Source organism: Saccoglossus kowalevskii, chromosome 6 (assembly GCF_978046115.1).
Source record: "Saccoglossus kowalevskii chromosome 6, keSacKowa6.1, whole genome shotgun sequence".
NCBI lineage: Eukaryota > Metazoa > Hemichordata > Enteropneusta > Harrimaniidae > Saccoglossus > Saccoglossus kowalevskii.
This window is the reverse complement of record NC_140646.1, coordinates 27427061-27447453: the sequence shown is the minus strand read 5'-3', so window position 1 is coordinate 27447453 and position 20393 is coordinate 27427061. Positions and strand designations below refer to the sequence as shown.

General features: G+C 37.1%; 1 protein-coding gene across 1 annotated transcript; it reads right to left on the bottom strand.

Moving 5' to 3' along the window:
* Window positions 1-14602: 14602 nt before the first annotated feature.
* LOC100376725 (uncharacterized) lies at window positions 14603-16637 on the bottom strand. Its single transcript, XM_002735424.3, has 2 exons — window positions 16509-16637; window positions 14603-15397 (listed from the first exon to the last, which is right to left on the bottom strand). The coding sequence occupies exon 2, from the start codon at window positions 15365-15367 to the stop codon at window positions 14657-14659; it is 711 nt and encodes a 236-aa protein (XP_002735470.1). The 5' UTR covers window positions 15368-15397; window positions 16509-16637; the 3' UTR covers window positions 14603-14656.
* Window positions 16638-20393: the final 3756 nt, after the last annotated feature.

Below are 20393 nucleotides of genomic sequence, written 5' to 3'. Positions count from 1 at the left end.
TGATAGGGTATGATTTACATAGGCTTACACCTGTTATGCAAATGACTACTAAAATAAAACGCTCTTTTTTCTTCTCGATTACAGTGCAATTACGATAATGGGACGTCATGTCGAGCAGCAAAGTGCACCAAGACTTATTTTTCAGTTGTTTATATAACTTTATCAATTATTCTTTCAGGAAATCATTGACGAATGAGACACAGTGTCTTTCGTTTGGTGTCGCAATTCTTGGAAACATTGGACGTTCAACTAAAAGTTTTCTTCTCAATAAACAGCTGACCAGCCTTATTGCATATCCTAATCAAACTGCCGGTGTGAAATTAGTGTCCTCCATGTCCACGATCACTTTTAGTGTAAGCATGCCCAGTCATCGATGTATCCAGCACAACACTCGTGATGGTAATGTCTATGAACGACCCGCGTAAGAAATATTTATTGAGCACCCCAGCACTACACTCACCCGTGTACTCCCTGGGAATGCCACGTGCAATCGCTGTTTATTGACGCATTCCCATGCACATTCTCGTTCAAGTAGTTAAAAGGTCAACGTCGAGCCTGATTAAAACGCATGTTTGATTTCACATTGCGATATATATATACAACTACCGCCAGCTGTTCAATCTCAAATGCCTCGCCACATCTCAATTCGAGAGGTATTATCTCATTTGACTGGCGTAGTGCCTAATGCCCATTCCATTTGTAATTAGGAAACCAGTAAAACTGAACTGGTGGTTGAATTTCGGGTGGTTAGTCTAAATGCTATTCACCAAATACACTATGTCGATATCGATATTATCACAGTACATGCGCTTTGAATTTTATGTACGCACTATTTACTCACAGTGCACGCGTTTTGAACTCCACGTCGTGCTCTATTAAATTTTAATCCTATGTATACTTACTATTATCTCACAGTAAGCGTGCTTTGAATTCTATGTACGTTTTATTAACTCATGGTACATGCGCTTTGAATTCTGTGTGCGTACTATTTACTCACAGTACATGCGCCTTGATTCTCTGTACGCACTGTTAACTAACAGTACATGCGCTTTGAATTATGTGTGCATACTGTTAACTCACAGTACATGCGCTTTGAATTCTATGTACGCACTATTAACTCACAGCACATGCGCTTTGAATTCTATGTACGCACTATTAACTCAAAGTACATGCGCTTTGAATTTTATGTACGCAGTGTTAACTCACAGCACATGCGCTTTGAATTATCAGTACAGACTATTAACTCACAGTACATGCGCTTTATAACATAACATTTTGCGTTAAAATACTTATTCACAACACAATTATGAATGAAGGTATGTACTTTGCATTATGTGTGTATAAATTGTTTATGTTGAAGGATAGATGGAAGGCGATTTTAAAGTGGCTTAGCCACTCTCATTTTGGACTTTGTACTACGCGGTTAACCACGATGCACTGCTTCATTTTACATTTCGCCATTTTCTCTATCATGACCGCTATAATGCGAATGTTTTTGGAATTAACATATCTGTGCGTTAATTAAAACCCAGTTAATGTGCAAAGTTAGTAACAGAATATATTGTTTCCTTTACAAACCAGTATTCCCCCTTCTACAGTGTTACGTAGAAGGTCAACTGATTACAACAACAATGCAAACAGATTTTTTTAGTTTGACAACACCAATAGAAAAATTGTTTGTAAAATTCTGTAAATCTCTTTTAAGAGTAAACAGCAAAGCTACTAGAACTAGGAAGATATCCATTAGCTATTACTAGTATAAAACAAACAAGTCATGCATGGCACAGTCTCTGTTAGTTATCAAATTTAAGATGTATAGTTTTGTTTATAGTAATATAGTTGGAATATAAACATGTCAGGAATATGATTATGATGATTGTTTAACATTTAAATGATTGACATTTGTATCTGATTGTCAAACGAGTATTGAGAGATATTGCTCTGGAACAGCATTAATTAAAACAAAATCAGCTATTTTGAGTACATGTATAATGAATATATAAAATTTGAACATAGTCAGTCAAAGCATGATGTCAGCGATAAGGCTCTAGAAGCCCATTCATTAAAACAAAATGGCCACTAGTCAGCCACTCTGAATCCTATCTAAAAAATAAAATAACGTGCATCAGGAACTCGTTATGTCTAATGTACGTACTAAGTTTGAACAAAATCCATCCATAAATGCTTGATATTTGATGATTTTTTAGCACAAAAATGGCCACCATTCGGCCATTTTAAATAGGATAGTCAAACCAATATATCTGTAAAATTAGACACGAAGCATAACGAATATTTAAAATTTGAACATAATCAGTCACAGCAAGTCAGAGAGATATAGCAGTAGAACCACATTTATTAAAACAAAATGGCCGCCAGTCGGTCGTTTTGAATCTTATCTGAAAACAAAATGTCCAATGTATATACCAAGTTTTAACAAAATCCATCTGTAAACAGCCGAGAAATGCTTGGTTTTGATGATTTTTAGAACAAAAGTGGCCGCCATTCGGCCATCTTGAATCAGATCGTGATGAGCATATGTATAATATCATGTATGATGTATGTGTGAAGTTTGATTGTGATTGGTCCAGGCATTTCTAAGATACGCACGCAACACGGACGCACAGAGGTCAAAACATAAGTCCCCGTTTTCGGACTGTGTCCGAACCGTGACGGGGACTAAAAATTAAATATTGCTGTAAAATAAAACAAACGAAGAGTCATATCTGGAAAGAAAACCATTACAAGGATGAAAAGCTGTTTCTGAAAAGCTTGAAGCCAACTTTCAAACATATTGTTTAGATTCAATGTATGATGATAATAAGGGAACAAAACATCAGAATAAACTCCGCACATACAGATGTCTGAAAACAAAATTCACTTTTAAAAAATATTTAGAAACTGTGCAAAATCCCTTCCACAGGTCACCCGTGACCAAATCTAAGAAGTAGTGCTCATGTGTTAGGAATAGAGAAAAAATAGTCGAAATACTAAACAATGGTAGTAAAAAATCAGTTCCTCAAATTGTTAAGTACATACATGATTGTTTTAAAATCTGAGAGAACAACTTGAAAAAAGTACTACCAGCTGTCTCAAAATAAATAAAAACATTTACTTTAATTTATTATATTCTTTTAATAACTTTGTTTTATACTCTTTTAATCTCATTTCATTTTTTCATTGCTATAGCGTTATTGTATTTTATAATCAGAGTCCCATAGATGATACGATAATAATAAAGATTATTATTATTACGTAATCCAGTGTATATTTCAAAGTCGCAATTGCACACGTTTCAACACGTTTAGTGAGAAGTACATTCGGCCCCGGGATTCGGCCCCTGACGGTTAAATATCCTGGTATAAATATGCGTGTAGCTGGGAGAAAGCAGCAGTAATTTGTATTATTATCTGAACAACTGTGATATCCGCATTGTTTTATTGTTTTAGCTGTGGTAAGCTGTTACGGTATTCGCACACGCCACGCCGTGTCTTCTGACCGCTATGCGATGTTTGTTTGGCTCCAGTGTATTTTTATCCCAGGGTTAACAAATAACCTTGTCAGTGTTGGTCATATTGTAGTATAAACTCACGTAATTATTATCGGTATTTTCAAATCGACTTACCAGCTGAGATGTGAATGGACATCGTATCATTAAAATAGCGGCAATCACAATCATTATATAAGAACTTTCCAGTGACGTAACGCACTGTACTAACACTAAACTTTTACCAAAGATTTATAAATGATTGGATTTACACAGTAAATATAATAATAGTCTCTAAAACCTTTAAAAAATATTACATTTACATAAAACCTTAACTTTTATCGATTGAATATAAATCGAATACACCTGCCTCAATGATTGACCGATTTGAAGATATTGTCAATAAATATTAATCAAATTAATATTTTTGATTATATTTATAAATACACATTCGTCGAATGTCAATGAAGTTCTCGTGTATAAATGTAAAATATTTCATTTTGCTTCTTATACTTAACTGATCAGGTATGCTCTTCATTAAATTATTAATAGCTTCCGAAATCACAAAATAAATCAAATAACATTCAATGGTTTAAATATATAAAAAATGTGACAGATTAAACAAATGACATGACAAGAATGTGGTATGGAAAACAAATCCGCCGTGGCCGTGGGTGCCGTCGTTGATGGAGCAACGCGCTTTTTGATGAACAGTATTTATTCTTTTGCCAATATTACGTCATTTTTGCGACATATTATTTCTTATGTAAATCTGTAATATGCTAATATACTGTATTATGCATCAGCCGTTGAAGCATTATTATTATTATTATTATTATTATTATTTTTACCGTACTCGACCGCGTTAGCGCCCAGGGGCCTCAACTCAGAAAATCACGATTTTGTAGGGGTGGGCGCTTACCCGAGCACCCCCCTCGAAAAAGAGTGCAAATGAAAATTTTGATTCATCAAGTGACAGATTACGTCTTTGGGGGAAAATCAAATTACTAAACTAGTTGCGTCGTCATTGATTTTCACAATGAAGAAACAGAAATGATCACAAAAAATACGCACATTTTATTACAATATTAATTACGTACCACCATAATTTACGGAATTAAAAACATTTGAGTCTGTTGGAACACAGTCGAAGTCAAAATTGTCATATTATTTCCACTGACGAAGTTGTTGGATCGTACGCAAACTCTCGATGAAAATCACTTTCCGCCATGATGCAATTGCAGATTTGACCTATAGTACAGCAGCGTCCTTTGACCTAATGGGTCAAGTTGGTTATTAACTAATCAGAATGCAGTGTTGTACTGACGCAATTCTTCGGAAATTCCCGAAGACTTTCTGGTAACGCAATGCGGAAGTAAATAAATAATCGATGTCGAAGTACGATCTGTTGGAATTGATTTCAGCGAATAAACGACATGGTTTTTCCAAAAAACTAGTAACTAGCCAGCCATTTTTTAGAGGTAAACTGAATATGGCATGAAATATTTATCGCATTTTACTTGTATTAACAGGTCATTGTCGAAGCGTAGTTTACGCACGGTTTACCGTGTTCTACGCATTCACAACATGTTCACAGCGGTAGATATCCACGCTGTATCATATAAAAACGATTACCAAGATTCATTACGCAAGACCAAGATTTAAAATAGTTACATTTTGAAGGGGTGGGCGCTTTGCCAAATGTGACCCCAAATATAAAAATTGCGCAAAAGTGGGGGGTGGGCGCTTGCCCGGGCATGGGCGCTAACGCGGTCGAGTAGGTATTATTATTTTTATTATTTCCAATGCGGTTTGCTAAACATCCTGCAATAGTAACTCATTGCACGTACTTGGCGAATATGAGGAGAGAACTCAGACATATCCAGTTATTAGTCACTCTGATTAAACATTACAGTGGTTAGGTTTATTTTTGGACTTCCCGACTCCCTACGGATACCATCAGATGTCGTCGGTTTACCGTCTGTATATTTTGCTATGTAGTTGCGTTTAATATGTAATGTATATTCCACTTTCTATATTCACAGTATTTAATAACATGTATCAGTGGGTTTCATCGTGTTCAGTGAATGCATGTTTTCAGAAGAGATTGCATGTCCTCGTCAGTTCACATTTCGCCGCATATACTGATGTTTAGTTGTAATCATACGTCACACGATGAAATAACACATTAGCCATGTTACATACGAATTTATAATCTCTTAACATGATTAAATTGCAAACAGTGAAATGAAATATTACGAAAGAGCCACAGTTGCACTGCACTGCTATTAAAACGTGAAGCCGAAGTATAATAGGCCATTTCCCGTTCACTGCGAGATCTCGCGTTATGCGCGAAATCGAACGTAAAACATGACAGACGAAGGTCATTGCGTCGTAGTGGCGTCAAGTACAAAGTATTTTGGGGGTATTTTCACGACTAATACTGTCCAATGTAGATTTTAGTAGTAGGCGTTCTTCCCGCGTCTTCCACGCATTACGCGAGATCTTCGGTGAACGGAATATCACCTACTGAGCCCGCGGAATAAAAATAAAGTTATCATACTCTTTTCGTTTCTAACAGAGAAAAGTTTACCTTTAACACAAGAACTATTCAAATATTCACACTTGGCATTTCACATCAGCAGATCGCAACGGGATAAGTATGGTGACCAAGTCACGTGGGTATGACGATAGCAATAACACGCTCTATTTCAAACCATGGAAATATTTGCTTAGAACAGAGGCCCACAAGATAGCTATGTCCGCCTCTTGTTTATTTTCTCAAAAAATAAACTCAGCAATTCGAAAGGTTCAAGTTCAGAGAGAACTTTGATATAAACTAAATTTCGAACCAAGTGAGCGAATCACCCGTTTAACTTCGACCGTGTTTCACGGCGCAGCTCGATTGGTTAGAATGGAATTATTAGCCGTCTCCTGTATGCTCTCTCCCCCTCTCTCATATCGATGTCGTTTTATTGACATAACCAGCGTAAATGTGTGCCCTGATTAAAAACATGCCCTTTGATAACTTACAGATAACCTTTTATTTTTTTCGCTTTAGGTCTTAAAAATGTACTGTCAATCAATTAATATCACTCAACCAAATATATCTAACACTACGTCATCTCGTCCTAGTCATCTACATATTGTCTAGGGAAACTTTGGCGTCTTTGGATATGGTTCTGATAAAATTTCACAGGAAAACTACAATCTGAGCATAGAAACCAGCTACGCGAACAGATATTTGACAATCGCACTCTGAGACATACTAATTAAAAGCAAATAGAAAAACGTCACTGACATGTCTGAACTTACCCCACTGTTATTCTTAGTTTCATCTGCCGGCGTTCCTCTTCTCCTTCGTCTTCTACCCTCAAAGTTACGGTTACTCATTTCTGTGTCCTTATTCTCAATTCCCATTTTGCGATGCAAGGGAAAACAATTACCAGTATACTCCGGGCATTATTATTCCTATGATGGCTGGTTATAACCTGATGTCAGTGTCATCCAGATCTCCGTGACGTATTGATGCAGATGTTTATTTCACTGTTGTGAGTTTCGTCCACTCACGCCACACGGGTTCAAAGGATTGGCTTACAAAATAACGGTGGTAATGACGACGAACGACATATCTAAATAAATAAACGAACATCCAGCGAAAGTGTACAGGAGATTTGACGAAACTTAGGAGACGAACACAAATTACATTAAAGGGGACTGAAGCTGAGCAAAAAAAAAAGACCCTGGCTTGGGCGATATTCTTCGGTATCTTCTGCTCTCTGGTTCTCTGTTGAGTATGTCTGGAATGAGGTTACTAATGGTATTCACATGCTGCTGATGTCAGTAACTCAAAATATCCGTCAGTAGCTGCCTGCCAACGGGTTCTGTTTGCAGGACATTTTACGCAGGGACACAGGGACTGAGGCGGGTGATGTTCAAGTGGAAGTGTCCGTCGTGTACTGCGATATGACAGAACATTTTACTCACCATCGTTTGTTGCACAACGGAAGCTCCCGAGAGACAACGCTGGATCACATTATCCCTCTCCCAGTGTACAGTACATCGACATCCCCACCCAATCCTTCTATTACAAATAATGGTTTAACCAAATACAGCTTCTATGTACTGAAGTACATGGACAGATGTAGACACGATTCCACGCGATTTCTACCTCGGCGCCTGTGGGGTTATTTTTGTTATCACTGTATTTCCGAATTTAATAATATTCTGCATCGCTATGATAATGTAGCTGAAGAAACTTGCCAAACGAATTGATCTTTTTATTTTAATTTGTATAACTCATCATTAAGCGACTATAAGGATGTGACTACATCCTGTGTTATACTGTCAATTTATTATAAATAAAATGATGACGATCTAAATTGTTGTTTTTCTTGTGAGAATAGTTGTATTGCGTGTCGTAACGACATACTTCCGAGGTTCCATACTTACGGCATGATTAAAGATAAATATCTAAAATGTTCTTTATGTTTTCGTTTTTAGTGCAAGTTTGAAAGTTGTAAAACTTGTTTGTAAAAGATGCTCTGACGTTTCACTTCGGTTGTCCGATAATCACACGTCGATAATATTGTCGAACTATCTTTCCAATAGCATAGGCTGTCTGATAGTTAACTTGAGGAGTGTGTTATAAATAATTCGGTAATTCTCAACTCTCAAAAATATAATAAGGACATGATGGAGTGCCCATTTTGGGGCTCCGTCACGGCCTGAAGTTATTGAAGAAAGTTGATAATTTGTTACAATTTCCACGAATGGGGCCAGTCATGCTGGAACCCAGAATAAGGAATTAGAATCCGCCTTTATTAGAATTAACGAATATTAGATAATTATCTCAAATTAGCTAATTGGAGGCACATTTTACAAGTGACGTCATAAAGTATATAATGCACCAGTTAACATTTAGTAGTTGACAATCGCGGGTAATATAAACAGATAGCTCACATAAACCAATTACTGAATACTGACATAAACCAATTACTGAATACTGATTGATTTGTCTAAACAAAATATATTACCCTATCGTATTACTTGGCGTGGTGTATGAAGAGAATAATTACAATCTCCAAATCTCCTCGTTGTCAAGCGGCTAAACCGGGATACTGACACTAGATATGTAATAATTACAGCAATTATTGAGTCTTGTATATTAAATGGACGGGGCAATGTACACATTATCCAGCAACAGTACACATTACTTCCGGGTCGTTCTTTCGGCAATCGCATAGAGCGATTAATGATATGAGCTTTCAAAACATAAAATTCCATTATACACTGGCTGCATGATTGAGTGAAGTTGGACGTCTGAAGCATTTAATATGCAAATCATGTACAATATGAATACGCGTCTCTGGCTGAAATGTATTCGTACATGTCATACCATACGCTGCACGTTTTTTTCAGGCGCCGACTTGTATCCTTGCATCGTTGTCTCCTATTCTGCGCAAGCATGCGCAGTGAGCATACACTGAATAGCTCGACTAAATTCCCATCGGTTAATGGTTGTGGTACAAGTATATATTTTGTATATATTTAGTTGATGGGTTTAATTAAATTCAAAGAAACACATTAGGATGAGTACATAATTGTACTTATGGGCCACCGTAGTTCATCTGATCATACGGTTAGATAGTTTCATATATACTGACGAGAAATTACAGTAGAAACACATGATGTTGCAACATTCGGAATCGTTGATGGCGTTTCACTACCCAGCGGGGAGCTATTTCTTACTGCGTCACGCTAACCACATTCACGACAAGTATGGTTTTTCATATTTGATAATACATTTTGCGTTGCGCTTTGTGCGACGTGTGTGTCAAATACAAAACATAAAAACACACCGAACACATATGCATATGGGCATAACACGATATCCGGTACACCGTTAACAGTTGGTGAGCCAGAATAAACGTTACATAATACAATTAGAACTAATGTAACGACACGAGGTCATGCAAGTGGTGTCATGCAGTATTTCAAAATGTTGTTTAATCAGCCGGTCAGCGAATCAAGCTATAGGCTTGAGAGAGCTTTTGTGAAAACCAGTCGTTTTTAAGATGATAGATTACAGTGAAGACTAAGCTGGGAAAACTTTTCAAGGAACAAAACCAGTGTTGTTAGTTGTTTATTCATTTTAGCATAGTTCAATGATTATACTGTTTCATATTTAATTTCTATAGCTGAAAACACATGTAATAAGCCGTGTGCTCACAAGGCACGATCTATGTTTCTACAAAGGCACATCAGAAATTACGCCGCCGCATGTATTTAATCAAAGTCGGTTGTTTCTTGGCGCAAGTGACGGGAGTGAATTATTCACTCGGAGTAAGTTATGGTACATCACTCAACGTAATTAATATAGTCATGTTCTACAGGAATGTACCGATAATTAGTTTAATTAATTAACATCAAACTTATCGTAAAGAATGTTGTGTTCATTCCTGGGAATAGCCGAAACGGACAGATAAATCGACACACTCGAAGTGCGCCAAACACGACAAAATACAGACGTGCGCAGGCATAGGTTCTTAACGGGAATATCATGACGTCACACAATTAACGGCGGGGATCAAGGTGTTTATTTTATACAGAGACGGTGACATCTGGATCAATAAGAGTTACTTGGATTGAGGTCAACATGACCTACACAGCGTGCTACTGGCAGAATTTGTACTCACAGAAATATGCATAAAATTTTAATCCGAGAACGCCTTGGTGGCAGATAGGTTCAAGATGTGTCTAATTGGTAACTTTTATGCGCGTGAATATTCCTGTCTTTTGTCGATCTATTACAACCATTATCAATTATCGAGTACAATTCTCACCTTACTGACCTTTGCTACTGGTATACTTATGTATACAAATACATATCCAATTTCGCAACAGGGTGCTTATATCACCACCTTTCGTGATATACTAGCTCGATACGTCGCGGTAGGTGAATTCAAATTGTTTCCCATGCTAGAACTTGTATATTTCAGTATAATATAGCTTCACACCACATTTAGAATTGGTATCAAGGCGCGAATGCGACTCTATTTTGAAAACGGCTGTTTTATCAATTGAATGAAATACTTGTATTCCAGAGTGTTTTATTTAATATGATATCATATCAGTAAATGAGCAAGTCTGAAATTTGTAAATTGAATTTTAGTGATTTTAATTGTGGACTGGTAAAGTTGACACATTCAGAGTAGTCAGCTGAATTTGTCATGATGAACTTTTCCAAAATTGCCAATAAAAATGTAGTTGAATTGTATAAATTTCAACACTGTGATGATGCTACTTACTATCTGATTTAAAAAAAATGTACAAATTACACTTTTTTGTTTTTGTGTGTGTATAAGTATTCGACTCTGCTATTCACGTTTGCACGGTATTGTATATGGGAAGTATAAAATATGTAGTATAAAATATGTATTTATTTTTAAAGTTGACAATTCAGCTCTATTTAGTCAAGGCTTTAAATTTGCCTGATCTAAATTATTTGCTGAATTCAAAATATGTTGCTACATCATGCTTTTTATCATTTAAAAAAGCGGAGGAGTCGTCACCTGTGCACGCGCGGGAATTGAGTCCCATGCGACGATATCAACGCAAAGGCTCATAGGTAGACGTTTGACTGTAAACAACGACACGCTGCGCATGCGCAGCTGACCCCCTGCTTTAATTAAAAGTTCTACATTTACTGGAGTCATTCATTAAATTTGTCATTATTTGAATTTCTTTGCAGTTTCATAAAATACTCATTCCAAGTTTAGACTTATTCAAAAAACAATAAAACACGCAAATCCGTGACTTAATTGTCTATTTACAATCTGATTTATACAATTAAATCATCCAAATTCTAAATTTTGGCAAATTAGAATTGCAGAAAAACAACCAAACAGTCGACAATACGCGTATAGTCTCGTGCAAATGGGAAAAAAAGGTTTACACATGGCATTAACAGCTTGAACACTGGTACACGTGGGTGATTAACTCGATTAGATGAAGAAATGAAACATGTTTATTGATATGTGATATTAATGAAAGATGAAATTCCATGTCATGTCATTATGTCATCAGTAAGTGTAGGACATAATTTTCTTTCCTTTGAAGTGTTTAGGTTCATTGTCTGTATGTTAGAAAACACATTCATATGTTGACACCCCTACAACAAATGATATAGACCTTGCAAAATTGACAAAATCTTAGTGATAATTGTAAAGTCGATATGAGAAAATGGAGAAGAAAAGTAGGTACATGTGAACACACTGGTACCAGAATCATAACAGGACCATTTTTTAGGGGAAAGTAAGGACAGCGCTGTGAGCGAACATTATTTATTGAAGAATTAAATACTATTACCCGTAGTTAATGGTATCTTATATAAACACCCGATTCCCGGTTAGTAGCGAATAACAATAATCGTCCCAATAATCACATTTTCAATTTGAAGTATGTGGATTCGACCTTACAAGTAAAGAACTGCTGCTTCGTTATTTGAAAAAAATAACTGGCGGCCTCGACAGCTGTAGCAAACCACACAGCTTGACTGGTTAAAGTATTGCGCTAAAATTAGAATTAATATCGCATTAGGTGTCGTGTTACACCGCAGCCCATTAGAATGGATTTCTTGATGGTTAGTCACTCTGTCTTAGCTCTTTGCTGTGTAGTTAATTTAACACCGATGTGTCACCCCGGGCACATGAGAATATAACAGTTTCCAAATAAAATAACATCGCCAAGTAATCGCGTCATGTTTTTCTTCGATCAGTAGAGAGGCGGGTGCATTGAAATGTGAGCATAGTTTGATGAGAACTATTTTTCAGCATTCTACAAGCTGGTGTTACTTTACTTAGGGCTATGCTTGCCAGAGAAATACATCGAACACACATGAACATTGCAAAAAAAAAGACCGTCCTGCATAACGCCATAGAGTTTGGCTTTATAATATCAATCATTTGATTTGCGCTACACATTTTAAAAGTTTATTCTTTTGTGTGTGTCAGGCGACAGTTTCCCTGCATGCAATGCCACTATTGTATATATTTTTGTGATATGTTGTTAGATACTCCACGTTTGGTTCACATGATTAGGTAAAAGTTAGATGGAACACTGAAATGATCCGTACCGTATTGTCTTTAATAATATATTCTATAAAAGAGTTACAAAATGGGATTCTCTTAAATAATCACCCAGCGATCTTAAAATATGGGAATGTTTGATGGTTGCTCCAGTCAGCTTTCAACTCAACAATACGTTATGATATTTTAGTTTCAAACCTAGTAATAAATACCATAAGACAGAAAATAGGCAGGATATAAAAATATTAAAACCTTGAAATTGCTGACTGCAGCTAGTTGTCCCAATATGAACTGGTATGATATTGTGTTTAGAAGCTTGATACGGAAAACGAAAAAAATGACGAAACAAAATGAGAAAATGGTTAATCACCGCACCAGAATGTGCAACTCAGTTGTTGTGTATTATTTGGTTGATGTTAAATATTTTAGAAATGATTATGCAATCACGAACACACTTTTGTTGACTTAAAAATGACGGCTAAATAGTTAGTGTCGAAATCCACCCGTCTGTAAAAAGGAAACCAACACCACTCTAGAATCACAAGGGATATTTGCATACCCTACTACAATGTATATACGATAACAAAGCACTGGTGTGTTAGAGAATGTGTACGCGTGTAATGATATCATTATCTATTGAAAAGATCAATACGCCAATACGCATGATGGCAATAATGCTCTATCCTGTCTGCAGCTGTCGGGTTAATGATGCAAGTAAAACTCAAAATATGTTGGTTGTTTGACATTTACATAAACCGACTTGTTCAACATCTTAATCGCATTACACATACGTAGGTACATTAGGTAGGCAAAATAGCAGGGCAACACTACTGCTAGTGCATCTACAACTTTCATTTTACTCCGAAGACGAATATCTGAGCGCAAGTTGAATATTGTCAACGTATTCATGTCAACATTTATGTTAGGAGATTCACCCTGTCAGCAGCCACCACTATTTGTGTGAAAAAAAACAACATTTATGCAAATTCAATCGTGATTGCGTTCTGAGCATTCACTTTTAATTGTCGAATATCCTCATGAATTGGATTCAGTCCACCGTTGGTAACATGACAATTTCGATCAGAATGTTGTAAACACTAAACATGTGAACGCACTTAATCCACAGCAGCCATTGAATCTAATGAATTGTTAGAACTGTTAATCTCCTGAACAAAATATAATATATTGGCAATACCAATACCCCTCGAGGTCCTTACAGTTTGCGCGAGTCTAATAATTGCACTACGCGGTAAATAATTTTCAAATAAGTCAATGCACTTATTAAAACATGGCACACAGGCAAAATGATTAACGCTGATGCATATTACATTATTATTTGATGAAAATACCGAACCACATGACGTATAGTTGATTTTTTTGTCTAAACGAAGTGCACGTATATGTCATAACTGGGCACTTCATTTCTGAAATTCGCTTGCTGTTCATGTTTGAACGGACAGAACACAGTATGCGCTATTAATAGTGTTTTAAATCGTTGGGGCCCGTTTTATGTAGACACCTACACTTTAACCTGGCGAAATGGCCGCCTGTCAGCCACCACTTATATCTTAAATCCGTCGTTACCTTTTCGAATCAGTCACGAATCGAACGGATGACGAAAACTTTAAGTATCCTGGGTAGACAACACTCTCTAGAGTAAGTGTTGATGTATAGTGTACGATTCGTTCAGATCACCTCTCGACACAAACATTGAACGTCTATGCGAACTAAAAAAACAAATGGCCATGCGGTGGCGTCCTTTTATATTCGATAACACCACGTGTGTTAGCTTCCAATTAATAATCATTTTCATCTTGCCATACGATTTTGAGAAGTTGTTCAATAGCAACACCATTTCCACGCATTTATGAATTTATGAAAATGTAAACGTATGTACAAATCAAGTTGATCGTTTCATTTAACCATGTCAACAACATCGTTCAATGATTTTATTTGATTGTGTTGATCAAGATGAGTTGGATTTAGGACATTATTTCTAATCAATGTCGATGGCAAAAAGGAGAACGCATTAATTTCAGATATGTTTTTATTACTGACAAATATTAACATATAAAACAATATATTAAAGGCGACTGCTAAATTTCCCCTTCTTGTATGTATCTATTCCCTTGCGAAACAAGAAGAGAAGCATCTGTACCGGATCATCTGGCACACAATGGGTATTGATGGTAAACTCTGGTTGTCTTTGTAACGCGATAACTGCAACAACTATGCATATTAAGGCTGTAATACCCCATGGCGAAAATATCTTGTCCTTTTCAATGTATTCAAAAAAGTGGACATACATAAAAAAACCATTATCATAAGAATATTCTTCATATCTGTGATTCTTTGCAGACAGAAAATCCGAGATCGGCATGCTGAACACATCTGAAACTTCATGCGCGTTCGGGGCTGGTGTGAAATCGTCGTCAATGAACCCAATGAACGGAGCCACCATTATTCCATTCCTTGTACAAAATGGAACACATTGACAGACAATTTCAACCGTCTCTCTAGGCAGACCAATCTCTTCTTCTGCCTCTCTTAAAGCAGTCACCAACAGATCCGAATCACCCTCATCCATTTTGCCTCCAGGAAAGGCTACGTCGCCTCCATGCGAACGCAAATGTTTCCCTCGAACAGTCAGAAGAACATGAAGGTCACCGTTTCGAAAGAATATCGGCACCAATACAGCTGCCTTTGGAAGGTTAACATCACCATATGTTTCGATTACATTTGGAATATATAATGCTTTAAGTCGTTCAATAACACCACTCTTGTTATGCGTCATCTTCGTTTAAGTAAATTTGTTGAGACAATTCTGCAAAACACCACATTAAAACACATACAAATTAATTTATTTATTTTACCGAGAATTAGAAAATATGTTCAACGTGCAACTTAGGAAATATCCGATTTGTCGGACGAATGACCGAAATATTTTATTGGCTTGTACCCTACAAATATTTTACTTCACGTACATTTGCTCTACACATTGATATTTCGCCACGTTTTAACTGAAATGACAACACAAACTCGTGCGACGTTTGTGTGTATTCGGGTGCAATGTATATTTTGTTGAACATAAAATCTGGTTTCATTGAAATTGTGTGCGTGTTAGACTACTGTACATTCGGAATATGAATCAACTATGTGTCATTTTAATATAACCGTTACAATAACTAAAAAATGCCTCAGGGCTGAACGCATCAAACCTGACGGTAGCATTTATATGAAAGTTTGAAGAAGAAAATTTCGAATTCGAATTCCGTGTCAACACACAATGTATATTTCAGCCTGAGGCGTTGTATACGTCGCAAGTGACCCACATCGAACATGACGCAGCGCTTTAACCTTATTACACACGTTTATTGCAAATACTAATATTTTTGGAATTAATATAAAATTAATTAAGAAGGGCGATGGTCGTCGCGCCGCGTCCTGTTCGATATGAGACTAATAACAACGTATACAACGAATGTAAAATTCATTGTTTACATGAAATTCCACGCGCTGCGTGGCGACCTCCGCCCTTTAATGTAGACATATTGTAGGAATAAAATGATGAAGCATAGATTCTATAGAAAAGGGATTAAATCCTATAAGATGAGTGATGTAAATTTCAAGATCACGGACACCAATAACCAGCGAATTAGCATGGTGGATTATAAGTAACGTGGCATCAAAGGAAGTGCCTCAGTTTCTTATCCCTTTTTTATAGAGTATATGGGTGAAGTAACCCCAGAGTAGAACAATCTACGTTTCTACGTTAATGACTTCATGCGTATCTCAAGAGCAATGGACGGGGCAAGGTACACATTATCCAGCAACATTACACATTACTTCCGGGTCGTCCTTTCGGCAATCGCATACAACGATTAATAATATTAAATGAGCTTTCAAAACATAAAATTCCATTACGATAAACCTACCCGAGTGCATCAAGCTTCCGATTAAAACAAGCTGAAAGTTGATAAATTCAAGATAGTATCAAATAAATTCAATAGAGCTCGAGTTGACCGGACAGACATATTATTTACAAGTCCCCAGGTTACTAATGTGGTGAACTCAATGGCATTGTATCGTCGTAGATGGCGCGCTAAACAAAGAGGTCAACCGTACATACACACATACCTGTCGAGAACACCATTTCTTCTTAATCACAGTTCATTATTTGACTTATTTTTGATACACACAATATATGTGCAGTGAGTATTATTGTCTATTCCATGTTTTGAAGAAAAATAACACATACACGGATTAAGGGACCCACTGGTTTCATTTTCAATTGTGACATTCACTGATAAATTACTGGTCATTTAACTATCAATAGCAATTGTGTACAATAAACCGGGAAGAAGAAATATGGAAGATTAAAACAGGGTGCGCCTCTCAGGAGATGCGGAAAATGTTTAGAAAAACCAGAACAGTTCATTCATACCTATCGACCGATGTTTAAATTCTGTCACGAGGTGTTATAAAGGAAACTGTGTATTAATATAAAAGGACACAATTGTTATCATGCGTTATAAATCACAATCACACTTGGACAATACTTGACGAGCATCTATGTGATGAGTGAACAGGTGTCGGGAACCAATTACCGATTGACACAATTAGCCGTGTGACGGCATGGTATTTAAAGACTGAGACAGCGTGGTGCTGGGTGGTTGCTACTGGAGATTTTGACCAACGATCTACGCTTTGTACGACTCTAGAAGCGGCGAGCGCAGTACAACCACATACTACCATAGTCGAACCCGACATCTAACATTAGTTTGAAGGTATGCCGTTTCTTCCCTGGTCGTAGGGTCGTTACCGACTTTGCTGTGGTGTCTACAGTGCGAAATTGCGTAACCCCACCTCTTACCAATAATATAGTTGCGTTGGTACGTGGCCGCGTTTAGTGCTGACCCTCTGCAGGGGCGGGCGATACTGACGGAGAGAATGTAGCAAGCATATACTTTGCGTACCTGAAAAAACTATGGTTTAAAGTACAGAACAGAAACAAAAACACAGAAATCCGTAGAATGATTCTTTATAAAACATAATTGTTTGCTACTTATCATGAGGTAGAGTTCACATCCCTCAAGAAGCAAGTGTTCCCACTAGTTTTGATATTACTGTTGTAATGGCAATGGGACGGTAGTTGTTCTTGGTGATTACATCTCCATTTTTATTTTTCAATAGAGAAAGAAGGATAACGTTTGACATCTCAGGAAGAATATGTCCGTGGACAAACATGGATGAGATACACATAGACAAATGTCCATCAACACACGAGTTAGCATACTTATAATTCTCAGCGCAAAGACCTTCGGAGCCACGCGACTTTTGAGTTGGTAGCTTACCTATAATATTCGCAATATCCGCACTAGACACATAATTACCGTTATTATTACAGTCATATATATAATTTTGAACTTTATATTGACCGTTCTTCATGGAAGTAAAAATGATCCGCCCACATATCCGCAATTTCTGGTTCACCCAAGGTACCCTCAACCGTGGAGGGCTATGTAACACGTTTTCTTGTATGAACATTCTTCCAGAATGCACTGCACGCTTTATTTATTAAGGGTTTTGCAATAGAGTCTGCTCTTGCCTGTGCATCATTCTTTCTGCAATTACGTAGTGCAAGCTTGAATTGATCTTGATGATTGCATCATATGGTGAATCAAACCGTGTCAGGGTTTGCCCGCATCTCGCCACGCAAGAAAACATTCACGAACCCTAACATTATTCCAGCCCGAAACTGGCCGTGGATTTAACTTTAAACGATAAATGTTATTTTTTTCAGTGCAGTCACAATATCTTTGTAGAACCGATTAATGACACTACAGTTAATATCTGAGCAGAAAATGGCTTCCTCTGGAATATCAATGGTTTACAAGTATAGCTCAGTGTGCTTTGTATAATTTATCAAATTGTGTGGTTTGGCATTCGACCAATCAGTGCGCATGTCACGTGGTTTAGCCTGGTTGGAGGATTGGCAGTTGTGTCACAATCTTGGACGATTTCGTTAATTTTACCGAGGTAGTTAATACATTCTTCTAAGTTGTCGTGTGAGTTTGTAGTTAGGTACACACATAGAAGAAACAACATGCTATTATCATTCCTGATTTCAGCCCCAATCAGACTCGGATCATTATACGTTTTAACCTTAACCGAGTTCAAAGAGACTTTCGCCACAGAATGGCTACACCTCCATATGGTATCCCAGTATCCCAATGGCGGGATGTGCGGCTCCTTTGTGCACAATCAGCTTCAACTTCATTAGAGAAACACGACGCACTTGTTAAGCCAGGCCGTCTGGTGGCGCCCTACTACTTTATATAAACAAATATTATGCTATAATCCTGTTACCGAATTGGACGTTTGTTTATTTGGAGTTATTTCCAATTCTACGCCAGGTCCTTATTTATTTGGCCGTTATTTGACAGACGTAAAATGCCATAATGTTAATTCGCGGAAATTTAAACACACTGATACTGATAATGAATTAAATATTTGCCAAAAAATACTAAATTTGCTATCCCATGGAAATAATTGAAATAAAAATATTTGGCAATATATTAAGTTTTGCGTCGCATGCACACAATTGAAATATCATATAAAATGGGCCTAATATACTAATGTTGAATTTATTTAATTGTAAGAACGAGTGTACATCCTGGAATGGCCACGATGTACCAGATGTACCACGGATCGTATAGTAATGTTCATGAATGTATAATGAAGAAAAAGAAATTACTTTTACTGTAACACGGCAATTTTTTTCCGATAGTTACTTCTCTAGGTTAATTCACGTCGCCATGTTTACAACAAAGCAGCAAAGCTGGTCTTATTACCAAACGCTTCAGCGTGGTATTAAGATTTTGTTTTCAGCCTTGGGTGGTACCAAGGTGGAAAATGGTTGCACATATTGGGGGTAATTCCTGGAATTGCAATAGAGAGGGTTCAGGCCGAAATACATATATATAGTGTTTCCGTGTTTCGTCTGACATTTCTGTGGTATTCTGCTGCTGTAAATAATGCAAGATTTGTTCCGAAATTCAGTGTGTTGTGTGCACTCCAGGGTTATTCGTTTTTTTGCTCAAAACACCCCTATTTTTTAATGACAGAGTCGAATAGTTTCACTCCCACTGGGAAATCTGCATTGTTACTTGAATGAGAGCTAACTAAACACATTTTCCAGACCGGCGAATGTGTATGCAACAGCCAATTTTAACAGCCTGTCACGTGATTTTAGTCTGAATGTCAACATCAAAAGAGGCTAATCCATTTACGCAGGTATAACTGGGAATATAATATGTGAGGGATTGTATCAACAGAGATGTGTATAATGAAAAGTAACACCTATCCTTCTTTTGCATCGCTGAGCATTTCTGTTTTAGTATACTGGTTTGAAAATGTTGAATTTGCATGATTTGCAATGCGTTTTTTTACTGAAAATCCCCTATTGATCGAATCCCGGGTTTGAAAGAGAACGGCACACCACGTGATTCGTTTGAATACAATGGTGAAGGCACGCAAGCATGACTTACGTTGTCAGCAGTAGTCGCTGAGCTTCACGCTACAACTTCTCTTGTGATGTTGCTTGTTAGCCGTGGATTGAATTAATCTTGATTACCGGTTAAAATGTTGCTTATTTGGCGTTGGTGATCTTTATTTGGAACTGGGTAACGTCGCCAGCAGAAACATCCTGGGATTTTGATGTTGATGGTTGCGCCTCCATGGCAATCGCTAATTTTACTGCGGGTGGATCTTCCAAGAGCCCTTCGGGGTTTATAAAACTCATTCAACATACATAAAGT